General features: G+C 52.7%; 1 protein-coding gene across 3 annotated transcripts; it reads left to right on the plus strand.

The window, feature by feature from the left end:
- Positions 1–267: 267 nt before the first annotated feature.
- Positions 268–4,513, plus strand: LOC127294500 (magnesium/proton exchanger 1). Of its 3 annotated transcripts, none has more exons than XM_051324332.2 (9): positions 268–426; positions 1,091–1,478; positions 1,556–1,731; positions 1,808–1,926; positions 2,034–2,182; positions 2,547–2,671; positions 3,187–3,403; positions 3,498–3,627; positions 3,900–4,513. In XM_051324332.2, exons 2-9 carry the CDS (start codon positions 1,133–1,135, stop codon positions 4,195–4,197), a joined length of 1,560 nt encoding a protein of 519 aa, XP_051180292.1. In that variant the 5' UTR covers positions 268–426; positions 1,091–1,132; the 3' UTR covers positions 4,198–4,513. The 3 variants fall into 3 exon arrangements, with proteins under 3 accessions (XP_051180292.1, XP_051180291.1, XP_051180293.1); XM_051324331.2 differs by having other exon boundaries at positions 270–426; positions 1,094–1,478; XM_051324333.2 differs by having other exon boundaries at positions 270–426; positions 1,094–1,478; positions 2,547–2,665.
- The last annotated feature ends 15,782 nt before the right edge of the window (positions 4,514–20,295 follow it).

Raw genomic sequence — 20,295 nt, forward strand, 5'->3', positions numbered from 1 at the left:
CACTGGGACCCATATACGGCCATGTCAGCAAATACAATGCCCTATTTTGAGCGGTGACCTCCTGTGACACCCCAACACGTATTCGATGACCATAAACTGGTATTCTCTAAGTACGGTGACTGAATTGATTTTGCATGACAAGTTTAGTTACTAATGATGGATTTAACTCCTCAACTATCCGCGTGTCCGGTGGCTGACCCAAACGACCAAAAAACTAGACGTTCCAGCGCGTCCCGTTTGGGTAGTAGGGTTGGAGATGCCCTCACCACAACAAACCAAAAGAAGAGACGATTCCCAGATTCGGAAACAGAGAAGACGAACAATTAAATCAGACAGCAGTGGCACGCACAGACGTCACCGCCTCGGGGGAGCCCACATCGCCGGCTAGCCGCTGCTCCTCCGGCTACCTCTTCTTCCTCAACCCAGGTAACCCATCCACTCTAGTCCTTCTCTCCCTCTCGATGTATCTCTCCTCGATGCACCTTCGCTTCCAAGAAGTCGGGAAGAATCTCATCTCCGCCCTCGACCCGTGAAAACGATTTCTTTTCCTACTAGAACTCGTTAGTTTCATCCTACCCAGATCCCCGGAGGAGCTGCAAGCCTGCAGTAACCTCTAGGCAAAAACATGTGGATTAAAGAGTTTGTATATCTAGGGAGTCAGTGTACGAAAAAGGCTGTTCCATTTTCTATTTGGGTCTAGTCTTGTAAATTCGCTCAGTTCGCTTCAGTGATATTCTGGTTGGGACTTGCGAGCCAACACATTGATTGGATTAGTATATTCGACGAAGCTCCTTTCTGTCCTTGTTGTCATCTTCTCCCTTAACAACCTGTAAATACTAGTACCTGAAAGAAGACATTAGTTTTCCATGATGCTAGGAAGTGCCAATTTATCTTCAGAACCTGTAAATTCTATTTGCTAGTTTGCCAGATTCACTCCTGTGAGCATATTCTTTCTATCAAAGGACTCTTTTAATGTTTGTCAAGTTTATTGTCCACCTGCTTAGCTGGGTCCTTAAGTTCATTATGTATGTGGACGTATCATGTTGGTCATTTTTTTTCCGCTTCCTGATGATATATGTATTGGTTGTAGCAGGAATATGTCATAAATCATATAGTTGTCGCCAACATTACGATGGGAAGTACTGCTCCGTCATGCGATGCTTACCTGTTTTTCCATGGTGAAACTCTACTTCCAAATGGTCTCCGTGCTTTCCTTTGTACTGCTGCCCTCGCATACTGTTTTATTGGTTTATCTGCGATCACTGCCCGGTTCTTCAAGTCGATGGAGAGTATCACAAACCACTCTCGTGAGATTGTCACAGTTGATCCACAAACGAATACGCCTATAGTGAAGCAGGAGAAGGTTTGGAACTACACTATAGCAGACATTGCTCTGCTTGCTTTCGGTACCAGCTTTCCCCAGATCTCCCTTGCAACGATCGATGCAATCCGTAATCTAGGTCAACTAACAGCAGGAGGTAGAAACTAACCAATTGATGTAAAATTTTCTACCAAATCATATTTAACTGTATTTAATTTGGTATTGTTAGTGCAGGTTTAGGTCCGGGTACCCTTGTGGGTTCTGCTGCCTTCGATCTTTTCCCGATCCATGCTGTCTGTGTGATTATGCCAAGGGGGGGCTCTATGAAAAAGATTTCGGATTTGGGTGTTTGGTTAGTTGAGCTGTTTTGGTCATTCTGGGCGTACGTTTGGCTGTATATTATATTAGAGGTAAGTCACATTTTCTTGTTCTGCTATCTAACTGTAAGTGTAGTTGGTCATCATGTACCGTTTGTACCGCGTGCAGGTGTGGACACCTAACGTGATTACCCTCTGGGAGGCCTTGATAACAGTCTTGCAGTATGGATTGCTTTTGGTTCATGCATATGCACAGGATAAGCGGTGGCCATATGTCTCAATCCCTTTGTATGGTTCTAGTCCCTGAACATATATTTCTTTTCTATTTTTCCTGTGGTTCTAGTCCCATAACAATAAACTTTTCTGATGCTTGTAATTTAATTTGTTGCAATCAGGGTAAGAGGTGAGAGACCTGAAGATTGGGTTCCAGCAGAAGGTGCTTCAGTTGATTATGACAAAAACTGTGATGAGACAAGTGATATACTTCCTAGCCAGAATAATGATATTGCTGATATATTCTCCATACATTCTTACAATGATGCAGGTATACATATTTCTGAATTTTGGGTACTGTCCCCATGAATTTTTAGAATGTAACCATAAAAAGTGCGGTCTAAGTGTATTCGAGGACATTTTTTTATTTAAGTTCATATCAATTGATGGATTGTTTCAGTATTCATTTTAGATGCTTTTCCTGTTTCAAACTTCATGGGGTGAGTTACAACTTTAGGAGTTATGGCGATATTCCAGATCTCACTGTTTTTTTTATCAGGGGTATTTGGAAAGATAGTTGTGCTTTATGCAGAATTGCAGATTGACTGTCAATTTATATTTCGTCTTGCAGTTCACCGCTAAAACATATTTTTAACTTATTTGAAAGTAAATTTTTATATGCTTGAACATCCCAGGGTATCATCATGTTCCAGAAAAGGATATAGAGGAATCGTCAAAAAGGGAGCTTGTAGCAAAGAACACACATGACGATACCTGCTGGCTTTCCATTTGGCGGCAACAATTTCTTGAAGCTGTAATAGTAATTTAATTCATCCACATTCCTTACTCCATAGTTTGCCAATGCTGCTCCTCATTCCTTTCTTGCGAGAATACTGTTCCTTACTTACACTTAGCTCAAACTTCGAGAAGCATGTTAATTTTTTTTATACAGTTGAGGAATTTTATTGCCATGTACATATTTAGGGAAACTATATACTCCGTATTATGAATATAATGCTTGGAGAACTTACACTGTTGAGATGATTTTATCTGCTACTTATCATGCTGAAATTAATTGCATGGACCCCTTCTCCAGTATCCTCTGCTATTTCTTGTTTGCCACTTTTAATTATATTTTGATTTAACAGTTTTCCTTCATTTTTTTACATTATAAGCCTTTTTTAAGAGAAACTAGAGGGAAGTACATCTAGGCTCTAGAGTAAACATTATAGCCACGTTGAAAGTTTCATCTTGTCTGTGATAACTAACATGGAGTCGTAAACCATACTTATTTCTTCAGCCTGGCATATTAACTAATTATTTTAATATATGCAGTTGGAGAGTCCTGAGCAAAGGAAGATAAATTCTGTCTGCTTGAGATTCATCATAATATGTTGGACCTCGATCATTGCACCTTGGAAAATATTGTTTGCTTTTGTGCCACCATATCAAATTGCACATGGCTGGATCGCTTTTATTTTCTCCCTGATCTTCATAAGTGGTATTGCCTACGGGGTTACCAAGATTACAGATCAGATAAGCTGCGTCACAGGTTGGAACATTCTCTTGCATAAGTATGATTTTCATCTGCTCACTGAGATGTAACTCCCTGTATAGTGATTTGAAAAAATCTACTTTCTGTGTAGGAGTAAACCCATATGTTATAGCATTCACAGCACTGGCTGCTGGAACCTCGTGGCCAGATCTAGTTGCTAGCAAGATAGCTGCTGAGCGTCAAGTTACTGCAGACTCTGCAATAGCAAATATCACTTGCAGGTTCATGTCTACATGTCCTCTTGAACCAGTTCTTCGACTTAACATATTGCTGTTAATTTCTCAAACTAGAACTAGCATGGGTGTGAGTGTTTCCGTCACCGTCCATTTATTCCTCGAGATTCGTGCTCACCATGGTAGATGGATAGATTCTATTCTCTCTCCTCTTTTTATCCGAATCTCAAAGCAGAATGGACGGTGACGGAAAGATCCACACCTATGCGTGTAAGTACAAAGTTTCTCAAAGCACAATTGATATTTTTTCTTTGTTGCAGCAACTCGGTAAACATATATGTTGGCATTGGTTTCCCGTGGTTGATCGACACACTGTACAATTACTTTGTCTACCGGGAACCACTGTACATAGACAATGCTGCTGGTCTGAGCTTTTCCTTGCTGGTCTTCTTTGCAACATCGTTTGGGTGTATTGTGGTTTTGGTTCTGCGCCGCATTTTAATTGGTGCTGAGCTTGGGGGCCCTAGGCTGTGGGCGTGGGTCACATCGTCCTACTTCATGGTCCTTTGGGTTGTTTTTGTTGTACTTTCTTCTCTAAAGGTTTCTGGAGTAATATAACTTCGATAGGTATGCAAATGTTGGTTGTACCTAGTGAGAGAGAAATGCCGGTTCTTAAATTTTATATTCCCTTTATCTGCTTTGGGTATTTATGTGAGAAAAATGGCCAAAGTTAGAGTTGTTCTATTGGGTACTGTAGAATTGTAGATACATACATCCCTGCTGAACATCTCATGTGCTATATTCATATAAGATGGATGTCTGTATATAGGAGTACACAACACTTGTGCGAGAAATATACAGGGAACATTTTATTCTGGAAGTACCAGAGTTGTACAACAAATGCTAGCAGATGCAGCATGGTATTTTTTAGCGAGCTCAAGTAGAGATTGCCAGTGGCTGAAGTAATTCGTCACAGCTGGGCGACTGTTTTCCATCATCTAATCCTTGCCCATTTATGCCGAGTTCCATGCCATTTGTTGATGTACTTGTATTTATCTTTGTACTATTTTTAATTTTATATCCAGATGGTCATATGCGCATGGGAAAAAAGAAATTTGCTGCTAGACTTTTTTTGAGCGGGGCTACGGCGGGCTTACGCCAGCTGAACAACTTTATAGAAACCAAAGGAACTGGGAGCATTACAAATGTTTTGGAGGGAAGAGAGAAGAGAGGGGGTCTAAAGTTTTCAAGGCGGGTCAAACCCGTTGCACCAATTATTAAGAGAGAGGGAGGGGGGAGAGGAGTTACAACGATGGGCCCAAAGTCTGATGTCTTCAATGCATCTACGGGACACTAGAAGGAGGTCTTCGGCAGTGTCATTGAAAGTCCGGGCATTCCTCCGCTTCCAGATATTCCAGGCGATGGCGGTGGTGACAGTGGCTTCCTCGAAACTTCGGCACTTTGTCATCCATAAGTCGTTGAGATTGGCGGGTCCCCTGATGTCGAAATCTGGGAAGAAGAACCTCCAGACTTCCTTAGCTTTGGGGCACATCAGCAGGAGGTGGTCCACATCTTCATTGTGCGAACAGGAGAGACAAGCGGCAGTGTTGCAGAGTTGGTGCCGAAAACGCCGCTCATTGGTGGGGAGACGCTTCTTCCAGGCCAGCCAGCAGAAAACTTTGCACTTGAGAGGGGCAGCGCTCCTCCAAAACTTCTCCGCAGCCTCCTCGATTCTTAGATGCCTGAAAGAATTGGTGTAGACACATTTGTTCGAGAGTTTTTTGTTAGCAAGGCGGCCCCAACGGGTGTCCAGAGTATCCTGTCGCAGGGTCACGGAGCTAAGCTCGTTGGCGAGGGTACGAAGGTCGGTCTCCGCAGCGCCGGCGAGGCGCGGTCCAAGAGTGTTGCGGAAGTCGGGTGTCGAGCAAAGCAGCCACGTTAATGTTAGGACGGGTGGAGTGAGAGAAAAGGTTGGGGAAGCGGTCCTGAAGAGGGGAATCCCCGGTCCAAAGGTCAGCCCAGAAGGAAGTGGAGGTCCCATTGGCTATGGAGACTTTGGTGATGGCACGGAAGGTGCTGAGCCCAGTCGCAATGTCCTTCCAGACGGGGGTGTCGAGATGGTGGGAGTCTCCCAGATCTCTGGTATCGTTCCAGCCGTATCGGCGTCGGAACCAGGAGGCCCAGGGAGCGGTGGTGTCGGAGTGAATTTTTGTAAGAAATTTCGCCAGGAGGGCAGAGTTTTGGGCGCGGATGGAAAGAACGCCCAAACCCCCTCGATTTTTTGGGACACAAACGTCTTCCCAGGCGACTTTGCAGTTCCCACCATGGCAGGTCTCTTCGCCAGTCCAAAGGAAAGCGCGCCGACGTTTGTCAATAGCCTCAATGACCCCAGCAGGGAGGAGTCCAGCGGCCATGGCGTGGGCAAGCATGGCGGTGAGAACAGAGTTGACAAGGATCAGACGGCCTCCAATGGGCAGGCATCGGCCTCGCCACCCGGAGAGACGCATGTCACTTTTCTGAATGATGGGGGCGAAGTCGGAGGGCCTGAGCTTATAGGTAGAAAGGGGGAGCCCAAGGTAAGTCTGGGGGAAGGAGGAGACAACACAGCCGAAGGCACGGGCCATGGCGAGAGCCGTTTCCTGGTTGGTCTTGATGGGGACGAAGGTACTCTTATGGAAGTTGATGACGAGACCGGTGGCCGCCGAGAAGTTGTCGAGGACATTTTTGAGATTCGCGACATGCTCAGGAACGGCCCGGATAATAATGAGAGTGTCATCGGCGTACTGGAGGACAGGACAGGGAAGGTCATCGACGAGAGGGTGCAAGAGGAGACCTTCGCGCGAGGCATGGAGGATCATTTGCTGGAGGACATCAACAATGATGTTGAAAAGGAAGGGGGAGAGAGGGTCACCTTGCCGCAGACCGCGACGGCACTGGATCCATTTTCCGGGTACGCCGTTGAGGAGAACAGCGGTCTGACTTGTTTGGTTGAGCATTTTGATCCAGGCCCGCAGCAGCTCAGTGAACCCTTTGGCAAGGAGGATACGATCCAAGGCATCCCAACTGATGGAGTCAAAAGCTTTCCGGAAATCAAGTTTAAAAACGGCTGCGGGGGCGGCTCTTTTGTGGCAGCTTTGAACAATGTCAGCGGCATAGACGAAGTTTTCAGAAATGGAGCGCCCAGAAATAAAACCAGTTTGGTCGGGGTGGACAAGGTAAGGGATAAGGTCGCGGAGCCTCAAGGTAAGGCATTTGGTGTGGACTTTGAGGCAGCAGTTCTGGAGCGAGATGGGTCGAAAATTATCAGGCTTGTTTGCACCCTCTTTTTTGGGGAGAAGGACAATGTGTGATTTGTTTATAGGTCTCAGGTCAGAGGAAAGGGTGTGAAAACTGGAGAGGGAGTCAAGAAGAGATTTTTTAACAAGGTCCCAGTTCTTTTTGAAGAAAGCAGGCCCGAAGCCATCGGGTCCGGGGCTGGAGTTATCATTCATGGTGAAGAGGGCAGTCCTAATTTCGTCGAGGGAGAAAGGGCGGACAAGGGCGGAAGCCTGAGAAGGTGAGAGACAAGTGGAGGAAACAAGGCTAGCCAGGTCAAGGTGATCAGAAGCTCCGACAGGGGTGCCAAGAAGATTCTTGAAGAAACCATGGAGGATGGCAGACTTAGCTTGATGAGAGAAGATCACATTGCCATCCTGGTCCTCAAGATTTTTTATTTGATTTTTTCCGGAGCGCCCGAGGCGCAGAGGTGGAAGTACCGGGTGTTTTCATCGCCCAGGACGCAGTTTTTGATTTTCGCCCTTTGCCGCCAGTAGGTTGCTTTGCAAGAGACCTTTTGACTGAGGGAAGTTTTTGCAAGGGAGCGGAGACGTTTTTCTAGGGCAGAAAGGTGTCGATGCTCCTCCAGGCGATCAAAGAGGGAGATGACGGCACGGCAATTAAGAAGGTAGACAGGCGGGAGCTTACGGTCCTTAGCCCAAACTCGGGCAGCCGCCCGGATACGCTTGAGCCCGAGACAGAGGCCGCTAATAGGGAGAGGTGGGAGTGCCCGGCCCCAACACCGCACCGATTGGCGTTAGCCGAGGCGATGAAGGAGGGGTGGCTGAGCCAAGAGTTTTCCATCTGAAGACTTTGCTGCGCGGGGCCCTGGAGGAGGCGATGAGGTGGAGAGGGACGTGGTCGGAGGTGGGACGAGCCGAGGAAGTGAGGGTGGAATCGGCAAAGCAAAACTCCGATCCTGGTTGACCAGGGCTCTGTCAAGCGAGCCATAATGGGAGGGTCTTGTTGGTTGGACCAAGTGAATTGGCGGTCAAGGAGCGGAATCTCGATAAGGGCGAGATCATTAATAAACTCGTTGAATAAGCTAGATTCCACCGCATTGAAATTACCGGAGGACTTCTCGCGCGGAGTCCTGATAAGGTTGAAGTCGCCCAGAATTCCGGCAGGCCCGGAGAGCTGGGCGAAGTCGTGGTTGAGAGAGTCAAGGAAGTCCTTTTGGAGGTCGTGGTGGCACGGGCCGTAGACGTTGACAATAGAGAAGGTAAGGTCATCGGCACGCGAGGAGAAGGTGGTGGTTATAGAAAAGTCGCTGACAGAGTGTTGGAGGAGTTGGAGCTGCCCGTCATCCCAGGCAGTGAGGATACCCCCAGAAGCTCCAACAGAGGGTTTAAAAACAAAAGATCGAAGGGTCGCGGGAAGAAAGGAGGAAGCGAGGAAGGAGGAGACGTCGGTGAGTTTGGTTTCTTGCAGAAGCAGAATGGAGGGGGTGGCAAGCTCAATTGCCGCCCTAACGTCATCGCGCTTCTGACGCATCCCAAGGCCACGGACGTTCCAGCAATCGATGGAGAGCTTACGCGACATGGAGACTAGCGTAGCAACAAAAATAGCCAGAGACGGGGAGCACGCTATGGAGAAGGGAGAAAAAGACCATGGCATAGAGATCACAACAGGAATAAGGTCTACAGGTTAACAAGCAACAGCGAACAGGTTCAGTTACATAGAAAAAAAAGGAGCCAACATGCTGGCGAAGGCAAAGACGAGCAGGATCGGCGGCACTGGTCTCCAAAAGGGGACGCCCGGAGAAGGTAAACCTGCACCGTCCCAGGGGCGAAGCCGTTCTCATGTAGGGGTTGAGAAGAGGTTGGCGACGAGTCAGGTGTCCAAGGGAAGGGCCAATCATGGGGACGCAGGGAGCACCGTAGGCACGTCCTGGGCCACGCCAAGGCTGATGTCGCAAGCCCGAGCGAGAACCTCCACGTCCTCATCGGCCAGAGGCCCGCCATCCTCCATGGCGACAGCGAAGAGGTCGTCCGGCACCAGTTCTCCGCGGCGACGGGAGGAAGCAGCGGTGGAGCCGTCGAACAGCTCCTTCTTCCGAGCAATGGCCTTGTCGACGATGGAGACATAACAGTCGCGGGCGAGGCGCGAGCAGCGACGAGGCTGGCGCGCAGGAGACGCAGCCGGCCAGAGAGTGCCGGAGACGGGGGCGGCTTCCGCAGCAAGGGCACGGACCGGAGAAGGGAGAGCTGGCAGGGCAGTCATGCCGGCGACCTCGGCTCCAGCTTCCACCTCAGAGTCCCTGAGAAGCAGAGCAGGGCTTTTTGGGCTGGAAGGGGTGATCAGCCTGGGCTCCCCAAGCAGGCTAGGCTCCAGAGAGGGGTCGGAGCAGCCAGACACCAGAGCGGAAGCGGCCTCCAGGGAGACGCATTCCCCGCCGGGAGCAGCGGCGCTGCGCACCAGCACGTCGACGGAGAGGACAGGCCGGCGCAGCGGGCCGACCAGGGCGATAGAGTCCACCAGGCCAACCGAAGCAGTGACGAAGTTTGCCACCAGAAGGCCCTTGCAACCAGTGGAGGGGGCAGCTTTCCGCAGCGGCAGGCGGAAGAAAGCCTGCTCGCCGGCAGAGCCGGTCACCGTGACGTCGAAGAAGCCGAGGCGCAGCTTGACGTGGACACTTGTCGGTTTGGAGAGGATGGGTCCTCCCTCCACAGAAGGCAGGGGAGGAGCGCTAGCAAGGGCGCGAGCGACGATCGACGCCGCGGGAGCGGCGCTGTGGGGGGCTCCATGGGGCACCAGAGGAGGTGGCACCCCCAGCATCTCCATCATCTCCGGGTAGGCAGTGCCGCCCGGGAGGTCAACCAGCTCATCCTCCTCTTCAGCTGAGGAAGCAGCATCTGGAATGTCTTCCAAGTCCGGCCCGGACGAGTGATCGGACCCTTGGGAGAGGTCGTCAAAGTCAATAATGGTGACTTGGCTAAGGGTGCCGAGGCTGCAGTAGTTTTTGACGGCGAGGTTGAGCGGAATGTCTTTGATGGATTCAGCTTTGACGGTGACAAGAACAGCTTGGAAGTCAACCCCGGTGAGACAAATCGGGTCGATGTTGTGTGGGTTGGCGTAGGGACCGGAGGAGTGTGTAATGTGGTGTCTCTGCCAGTGCTCAAAGGGGAAGCGGCTGATGGAGAGGGCGGCCATGGCTTCGTGGTCGAAGAGGAACCGCTGGTCCGTTTCATCATGCCGGCGGAAGTAGACCGAGGCTTCGCGACCGAGGAACGGCCCATTTGCCACAGCCTGCTCACGGTCACCATCGGAGACGAACACAGCGACGCGTGAGCTGGCCGCCGAGGGGAACAGGGAGACCCGGTCCGGCCCGCAGGCAAGATCGGCAGCCTGGAGAATGAAGGAGTCAGGGTCGTGGACGGCGGGGACCGAGGACGGGTTGATGAAGGCGTAGGCGACGTGGTCGAAGTGGCGGAGGTCGACGAAGGGCATGTAGACGTCGACGTGGTCTGGCCTGACCGGTTCGGCCAAGTCCTCAGCATCTCCAGGCTCGTCCGAGGCGGAGGAGCCGTTGAGCTGGCCAGGAGCGGCCAGAAACTCATCAGCGTCAACGATGGGGAGGAACACCCCATCCGCCTCCCCATCCTCCTCCACATCCACCTCCGGCAGCGGGATGAAATCCTCCGCAGCAGCAACCAGAGGGGCGGGCTCGACGCCGTCGTCGTCCTCAAAAACCAATTCCTCAGGATCCTCTTCTTCGTCACTTTCTTCAGCCACCGGAGCCGCACCGGGAAAGGCAGCGTCAGGGGCGGCCGGAACCACGAGGCGGCAGGCGGACCGGCGATGGTCACGCCCGAAACAGAGGTTGCAGAAAAGGGGGGTCAGTGCCCCCAGGTCAGCACCATTGCCCGCAGCGTCCATGAGTGTCCTGGAACACAAAGGAGAAGGGGTTTGAGGAGTGGAGGGAGAAAGCGGGGAAGAAGGGGCGGAGAAGGAGAAGGGGGGTAACTTACAAGTGCCCTCGCGGTGGCCGGAGCGCCGGCAGCGGCGGCAGCGCACCGGATCTATGCACCTAGCGACGAAGTGGTCGGAGGAGAGGCACCGGTGGCAGCGCCGGGAGAGATGGCGAAGTGGAGGTGGTGTGAGAACGGGACGCGGAGGCGGGGGCTTACAAGGGGAGGCGGCCACCTGAGAATAGGAAGGGGGGAGGGCGCCATCCATGGCAGCGCGAGCTCCGAGACAGCTCGAAGGGGAAAGGTTGCCGGACCGAGGCTCCTCGTCCGAAAGGGGAAAAGGGGCAGGAGGCGGGCGGGAGCTTGGGGAAGGAGCCTGGCGAGGGGTGGAGGGAGAAGGAGGCGGATCACGGGAGCGGCCGCAGAGGAAGGGCACGGGCCACGGCATCGGGCCAGGCGGCGCAGGCAAGATGCCAGCGGAATCGAGGGAGAGGCAGAGAGGTGGGCGGCGCGATTTCGTGGGAGGAAGGAGAGAGCGGTTTGGCAGATTAGGGCACGGGCGCCTCTCTCGTTGACTAAGGAGGGTCAGGAGTAACAGGCCAGGCCTGGGCTGTGCCAGCAAATTAGCAGGCCCAGAGACAGACACAGAAGCGCCCAGAGCAGGGGTCACGGGATCAGGGACAGGCCCAACCAGTGGCCCAGGAGCGGCCAGAGCAGACGACGACCACGGCAACGAGAACAGGGCCACAAGTTGACCATGGCGGAGACCGTCGAGCGTAACCAGGAACGCGGCGAGCTTCGGCGATGCGACGATCAGGCGGAAAGCGTTGGGGCCAACCTCGAAAACAGCCAGACGCTCGAAACAATTGCCTAACCAAAACTTGAGCATGCCAAGAACAGAGGAGGAGGAGAAGGTTTGGCGGTGTTCATGGCGCACCGCAACATGCACCGGCGAGGGCGCAAACAGCGGCGAGCCAAGAGCCACCGGAGTGCATACCAGGGAGTGGAAGTTCTGGAGGACGAACTGGGCGAAGCAGTCTCCGGGGGAGGTGAACGGCGAAGGCAGGGCTTGTGGGTTGAGGGCAAGGGCGCGCGGCGTGCGTGCCGAGAGGAAGCCTTGAGCCCCGGCCGGCCTGGAGGGTGCGCCGGCGTCGAGCTCTAGCAGCGGTGGAGAGGGTGGTGGGTGGCTAGTCCTAAGGCTGCAGGGGTTGGAGGAGGTCGCCGGTGCAAGGTCGAGCACCGGGGCGCTCGGGCCGCCCGAGTCGCGGGAGCTCACCTCCACCTCCATCCGTTTCATTTTGCTGCTAGACTTACTGCACTAGTGATTTAACTGTCATTATTTTTAACGGTTTACCATGATTTATTTATCACATTGTATTAACCCATTCTGAAAAAATACATATTCTGCTGTAAATATTTTTTCCTCTAGAAGATGTACTTTGAGCTATTATATATGGCAATCCATGACATAGGTTACTAGTGAGAAAAAATTACTAGTACAGTCTTTCCTTCTAGAAGTATTATATATATAACTAAATAGTAGGTGAGTGTGGCATTTTTTAGCTCGGGCTACACTCTTGATTACGTATAACTAAATAATAGTAAATCAAATAGTACACATAATAAGATTATAAACCCTAAATATTCGTCATCTTAGGAGAGAACTAAAGAATGAGAATATTGATATAACCAACTCTTCACCATACCTGTTTACAATTTGCTAGTTCTGGAGTAATCAAGAATCAAGTTAATTCTAGGTCAATTCTAAAACCGTTAGATTTGTTTTGAGATTCGTGCACATCAGAATTACACATGGGTGTGTAATTACACGTGAGCATGCAATTGCACTTCTTTTTTCTAATTACTCATGGAATTGGGTGATTGAGGATTAAGTTTGTTTTAGGTTGACCGATAACTAGCCGTGTCCAGATTGTTTTTCTTTGCATTCGTAAGCGTGAGCAAAAATAGGGATAAACTAGCACAAAATGCCCGTGCATTGCACCGGGTCTATAATTAATTAAATATTTTTTTGTTGAAGTGGGCCCTAATTTTAGTTGTATCATTATTTTTTTAAGTATGTTTGATTTCACCCAAATTTCAGTTATCTTATATAACAATCCTCTCAAAAGTAATAAAAGCGTCACTTAATTATTTTTCTTTCTATACATCATGTGTATCAAAAACTATGAAATCATCATGCTCAAAATCACTTGTTAAATTACATGGATATACACTAAATTAATAAAATTTTGTCAAATCGCTAAAGAATTGGATTACATGGAAAATACCAGTTTAATTTTCAAAAGAATGATACCACATAAAAGGAGATCAATTATTTGCATCCGATAGGATGGTACCGTTCAAATAAAAAGCGATTAATGAAGCCTTATCCCGCCTTATCATGCTTGGTCGTCAATTTTTAAACTTTAGCAGATCTATGAAATGGTCTGATTTTTAAGTGAAAAAATTCTTATGTAGCACAAGGTAATTATAAAATTTCTTAATGAAAAATAATATAAGATTATTATTATTATATGTAGAGAGGTATAGATTTTAGTGGCAAAAACTTATTTAACTCACCTCAAATCATCCAGCCTTTAACCAATAGAAAGAAAAGTAAATTTTGCAATCGAAGAAGGAAAAAAAAAGTTATATGACCGCACGAAAAAAACTAATTAATTTTCATCATCCTGAATTACTACTTCAAAACAAGAATTAACAACATCAAGTTAGGACTTTTAATCAGTTTCTTTTACCGGTTACTCTCGTTAATGTTCAATTGTGCAGATCCTGTAGCACTCTGCTTCTATCAAAGACCCATGTCTATTTCGGAAATCTTGTCATCCTACTTCTCGCATGCTTTCTTTGGTGGACTGGAGATGCCCAAACTGTAGTGTCGCATTAACCATCCAACAAACTAAAACTATAAAGAAGACTAACAATCACATCCTGGTGCCTGCAGGCAGCTCCCTGTCAGCCACAGCTGGATGCGGCACCCAGAGGCAACGCTCGCCGCGTCGTCCCCGCCATTCCAGGGCTGTCGCTGGCACTACGTACCTGCGGCGGCAGCATCCCCACCTCTCCCGTTCCTTCCTTACCAGCAATGTGGACTTGCAAGAGCTGGCTCGGCATAGAACGCTCGTGAATAGTTCACAATTGACTGGTGCTTTTGACCAAAGCAAACGTGAGCGTAGCAGCAAGCTAAGCTAGCTAGATGATCCAATTAATTTGGTGTGTAAGATTACCCAAAGCAACATCGATGAGCTGAACCTGTTGGATTAAACAAAATGCGCACCAAAGCACAAGCTGGCCTTATTGATCATCAAATCCGTACAAAGCTAGGAAGATGCGCTAATTTATCTGTGGTGCAATAGCAAAATCGATCAGCTGAACCTTTTCGGGGGTGTGGCCAGCCAGCCAGGAAACGCCGCTGCAGCGCGTGGCTTGGAGGCAGGCCACGGCCCGTGCATGTCATTGCTGGCGACATCGCGGCGGTGCAGGAGAACATCCGGTCGAACACCATTGGTGCACCGTCGAGCAAATCGGCCGCCGTTGGCGGACCTGGCGCTGGCCGCCTTGGGGCTGCGACTTTCAGCTGATCTGCAATACCGAACACCCTTGCTGTGCCATGTTAGCTGTTTTAATCTAGACGTTGGGTTCAGTTAGCATGTTAGCTGTAGTTTCAGTTTAAATTCAGTTTCGTCAGTTAAGGTTAAACATAAACCACGATCTCGCGTGTGTTAGAGCGGGTCGTGTGCAGACTTTGTGGCCGTTTTGATCTGAGCTCGTGGGATGGCACGAGCAGATAGTGCGGATCATGGCGGAAAGGTAGGATCTCTACCAGCCACCTCTTTCCCGTTTTCGAATAAAAGGAAGAGAAAGCACGACAGAAAAGTTGCGACGTTTTCCGCAACGCAAACCTCTGAGTCTTCCTTGTCTCTGTGTTCTTCGTGAGAGAGAGAGAGAGATCGACGTTCCTGGCCATCGCTGTCAAGTGGTATCAGAGCCTCGTTCGCGAGGTTCCTCGATCGCCATGGCCGGGAGCAAGGACAGAGACGACGCTGGGAAGAAGGGAACGAGCAGGTCGCCCGTACGAGCGGCCTCACGCCCGCCCGCGGACACATCGGCGTCGCGCGAGCGGGGACGGACCATCGCCAGGCGTGGCGGCAACGACATCGTCGTCCACGAGCGGGTGGTCCAGCCCGTTGGCGGCGGCGGCAACATCGTCTACCCCACGCTGACGGCGACGAACTACATCGAGTGGGCCCTGGTGATGAAGATCAACCTGCGGGCCCAAGGTCTCTGGGAGGCCGTGTCCGGCATGGGCGAGCCGGGTGAGCGCGAGGACATGGCGGCGCTGGCCGCACTCATCCGAGCGGCGCCTCCGGAGATGGTGCCGGTCCTCGCCGTCAAGGAATCGGCGAACGAGGCGTGGGAGGCGATCAAGATGATGCGCATGGGCGTCGATCGCGTGCGCGAGGCAACGGCGCAGCGCCTGCGGAAGGAGTTCGAGCAGATCTCTTTCAGGAACGGTGAGTCCCTCGACACGTTCGGCATGCGCATCACGGGGATCGTCAACAACCTGCGCACCCTGGGTGACACCGTGGAAGAGGTACGTGTTGTGCAGAAAATCCTACGGGAGGTGCCGGGCGACTACAAGCAGATCGCCTGCTCGATCGAGACGATGCTCGACATCACCAAGATGCCTATCGAGGAGCTCATCGGCAGACTGCGGTCTGCCACGGAGCGATGCGGCATCGACACGACGAACACCTCTGGAGGTCAAGTGCTTCTCACGGAGGAGGAGTGGATCGCACGATCCAAACGGCGCGAACAGGGGCAAGGCTCGGGATCTGGCGGCGCAAAGGGCAAGCCAAAGGGCAGGGCTACAGCGACAAACCGCGACGGCGGAAAGCCTAACGGTGAGCGCGACATGAGCAAGGTGAAGTGTTACAATTGTAACAAATATGCAAATCACTTCTCCAAGAACTGCCCCGAGCCTCGCCGCGAGCGCAAGGAACGGCTGAACCTGACGCAGGAGGAGGAGTCCAGTGAGGCCACATTGCTTCTCGCCAGCGTGTGTGCACTCACCACCACGACGGAGCAAGACGTGCACCGCGTCCTGCTCAATGAGGAGCGCTCCCAGGCGCGCTCCGCACCGACGGACGTTGAGTGCGACACCTCCTGGTTCCTGGACACAGGAGCCAGCAACCACATGTCAGGGCGCAGGGACATCTTCTCCGAGCTCGACACCGGAGTCAGAGGCGCAGTCAAGCTCGGCGACGGCTCTGCGGTGCAAATCGAGGGGCGCGGAACGATCCTCTTCGCATGTCGCACCGGTGAGCACCTGGTGCTCTCTGACGTCTATTACATCCCACGACTGCAGAGCAACATCGTGAGCATCGGACAGCTCGACGAAATCGGGTACGACACGAGGATCAGGCACGGCGCGCTCCACCTCCGCGACCCAGCGGGACGGCTGCTAGCGCGGGTGCCACGAACGCAAGGGCGGCTGTACGTCCTGCGCCTGAACCTCTCGCGACCAGTGTGCCTTGCCATGCACGACGGCAGCGATTGCTGGCGCTGGCACGCGCGCTACGGGCACATTGGGTTCCAGGCTCTACGACAGCTTGCCAGGGACCAGATGGTGCATGGACTGCCGCTCGTCGACGAGGCGGACCGTGTGTGCGAGGCGTGCCTCGCAGGCAAGCACCGGCGCGCGCCGTTCCCACGACAAGCGATTCGCCGCGCCAGCAACGTCCTCGAGCTCGTCCACGCTGATCTATGTGGGCCGATCTCACCGCCCACGCCGGGAGGAAAGCGCTACTTCCTCCTACTCGTCGACGACAAGAGCCGCTTCATGTGGCTGCGCCTGATCACCTCCAAGGACGAGGCGCAAGACGAGCTGATGAAGTTTCAGGCCGCGGCAGAGCTGGAGTCTGGCCAGCGGCTCAAAACCCTGCGCACGGATCGCGGCGGGGAGTTCAACTCCGCAAGCCTCGGCGAGCATTACGCAAGCCAGGGGGTGCAACGACAAACCACGGCACCATACTCGCCACAGCAGAACGGGGTCATCGAGCGCCGGAACCAGACCATCCTCGGGATGGCACGAAGCTTGATGAAGGCGAAAGGTGTGCCTGCTCGGTTCTGGGGAGAAGCCGTCACCACGGCTGTGTACCTCCTGAACCGATCGACGACCAAGAGCGTGGTGAAGATGACCCCGCACGAGGCCTGGTCCGGCAAGCGCCCGAGCATCAGTCACCTGCGCACCTTCGGGTGCGTTGCCCATGTCAAAGTGACGCGCCCGGACGTCAAGAAGCTGGATGATAGGAGCACTCCGATGGTGCTCCTGGGGTACGAGCCAGGGTCCGCGGCGTATCGCGTGTACCATCCTCCCACCGGGCGCATCCACGTCTCCAGGGACGTCGTGTTCGACGAAGGAGCGGCATGGGACTGGAGCACTGACGGCGCGCCAGGCAAGGAGCCCCTCGCCTACGAGTACTTCACGGTGGAGCAGGGGTTCTGGCCAAGCTTCGACAGCTCCAACAAGGACGACGCGACGGCGTCAGCATCAAGCCCCGCGCCAACAGGCTCGCCGTACGCGACGGTGACCACGCCTGCACCAACGACACCAAGTTCACGCGTGCAGGTGGAGCACGTCTCTCCACCAACGGGCGCCTCACTTCCGTCTCCTGGAGAGGAGGTGCCGCGTCGATACCGGCTCCTGGAGGATCTCCTGGACACTACGGTGGAGGTGCACGCGAGCCACGACGACCTCTGCCTCTTCTCCGGAGAGGAACCGGCCTCCTTCACTGAAGCTGAAGGGGAGCGAGGGTGGTGCAGGGAAATGGACGAGGAGATGAAGAGCATCATCGACAACGATACCTGGGAGCTGTGTCAGCTCCCACCTGGGCACCGCGCGATCGGGCTCAAATGGGTCTACAAGTTGAAGAAAGATGCACAAGGCGCAGTGGTGAAACGCAAGGCGAGACTGGTGGCGAAGGGCTACGTCCAACGGCAGGGCGTGGACTTCGACGACGTGTTCGCTCCAGTCGCCCGGATGGACTCGGTGCGCCTTCTCCTCGCTCTGGCTGCTCACCATGATTGGCAGGTCCATCACATGGACGTAAAATCCGCGTTTCTCAACGGAGACCTGCGCGAGGAGGTGTAAGTGCAGCAGCCGCCGGGGTACGTCAAGGAAGGCGAGGAGAACAAAGTCTTTCGTCTCCGCAAAGCTCTCTACGGACTACGCCAGGCACCCAGGGCTTGGAACGCCAAGCTCGGCGAGAGCCTGACCTCACTTGGCTTCGCCAGATGCCCATCGGAGCATGCTGTTTATCGTCGTGGTGCCGGTGATAAGCTGCTGCTCGTGGGCGTGTACGTGGACGACCTCATCATCACCGGCACGGACCTGAAGGAAATTGCTCACTTCAAGCTGCAGATGACGAAGCTCTTCAGCATGAGCGACCTTGGGAAGCTGAGCTTCTACCTCGGCATCGAAGTCTCACAGGGGCGTGATCGGACCACACTCCGTCAGACAGCCTACGCAAGGAAGCTGCTGGAGCGCATGGGTCTGGATGACTGCAACTCCTGCAGTACCCCGATGGAGGCACGTCTCAAGCTGAGCAAGCAAGGTGGAGGAGATGCAGTCGACAAGACGCTTTACCGGAGCGTAATCGGCGGGCTACGGCACCTGACACACACAAGGCCGGACATTGCCTTTGCTGTTGGGTACCTGAGCAGGTTCATGGAGAATCCATCTTCAGATCATTACGCCGCCGTGAAGCATCTGCTGAGGTACATCGCAGGAACCTTGGAGCATGGCTGCGCACTCACGCGCGGCAACGGAGCTCTGGATCTGATCGGGTTCAGCGACTCGGATCACGCCGGAGACATTGACGATCGGAAGAGCACCACCGGGGTCATTTTCTTCCTCGGAACGAGTCCAGTGAGCTGGCTGTCACAGAAACAGCGGGTGGTGGCGATCTCCTCATGTGAAGCGGAGTACATGGCGTCCACCGCTGTAGCTTGCCAAGGCGTCTGGCTTGCACGTCTCCTCGGCGAGATGCTGGACAAGGAACCGGTGAAGCCGAAGCTGTTCATCGACAACAAATCAGCAATCTCTCTGGCAAAGAACCCTGTGTTCCACGATCGGAGCAAACACATTGATATCAGGTATCATTTCATCCGAGAATGTGTGGAACAGGGACGCATCGACATCAACTATATCAGGACCAACGATCAGCTTGCTGATGTTCTGACAAAGGCACTTGGGCGTCTCGCGTTCCAGGAGCTGAGAAGGAGGATCGGTATGACTGAATTAACCTGCCAACGTCAAGATTAAGGGGGTGAATTGTTAGCTGTTTTAATCTAGACGTTGGGTTCAGTTAGCATGTTAGCTGTAGTTTCAGTTTAAATTCAGTTTCGTCAGTTAAGGTTAAACATAAACCACGATCTCGCGTGTGTTAGAGCGGGTCGTGTGCAGACTTTGTGGCCGTTTTGATCTGAGCTCGTGGGATGGCACGAGCAGATAGTGTGGATCATGGCGGAAAGGTAGGATCTCTACCAGCCACCTCTTTCCCGTTTTCGAATAAAAGGAAGAGAAAGCACGACAGAAAAGTTGCGACGTTTTCCGCAACGCAAACCTCTGAGTCTTCCTTGTCTCTGTGTTCTTCGTGAGAGAGAGAGAGAGATCGACGTTCCTGGCCATCGCTGACATGCCAATCCATCTCGCTGACGCCACCAATTCGACTTGGAAGCCACGCTGAGCATCTCCGTGGGGCCTATGCTTACCAGATTCCTGGTCGGCCTATTCCATTCTCTCGTCTTCGGCCTTGAACAGGTCGAAGCTGCCCCGTGAGCATGAGCGACAGAGAACTCCGCAGAACACGGGAAACTAAGCTCTACGCCGCCGGCGTGGCTCTTCTCCCCCTCGCGCGAGTGCGACAACGCTCAAGGAATCGCAGTGGTGGCCACCTTCGCGGAGCCAAGCCTGCTCAGCATCCTCGCTGACGCTAGGGAGGGGGACAGCGGTCGCATCGGACGATGCGCCTTCCACGCTCGCGCGGCCTTCTGCAACCCGTCGCTGCGCGCCCTCTCGAACCGATCTGCTGATTCCTCCTGCCATCGCTGGGGTACGACCATGCCTTCGACTCGCCGAGCTATTCTCTTCGCCGGTGTATCGGATGAGTGGGCGTTGGGTGTTGGGGGGGGGGGGGGGGGGCGATTTGCACAAAAATAACCCAAAAGTGAAAGAAAAGCACACACTGACCTTCCGGCGAAACTATTTCACTCATCTAATCCTTTTGTGTGGCGCCCCTCTCATAGGCGCCACACATGCCCATGTGGCGCCCGTCCTGCCGGCGCCACAAACCCATCCGACGTGGCCTGTCGATGTTGAGCTGGTGAGCCGATCCGACGTGGCAGGCCGTGTGGCGCCCGTGGCGAGGGCGCCACACATCCACTTAAGTTTGGCCGCGCCAGCCCGTCC

This window comes from Lolium perenne, chromosome 4 (assembly GCF_019359855.2).
Source record: "Lolium perenne isolate Kyuss_39 chromosome 4, Kyuss_2.0, whole genome shotgun sequence".
Classification (NCBI taxonomy): domain Eukaryota; kingdom Viridiplantae; phylum Streptophyta; class Magnoliopsida; order Poales; family Poaceae; genus Lolium; species Lolium perenne.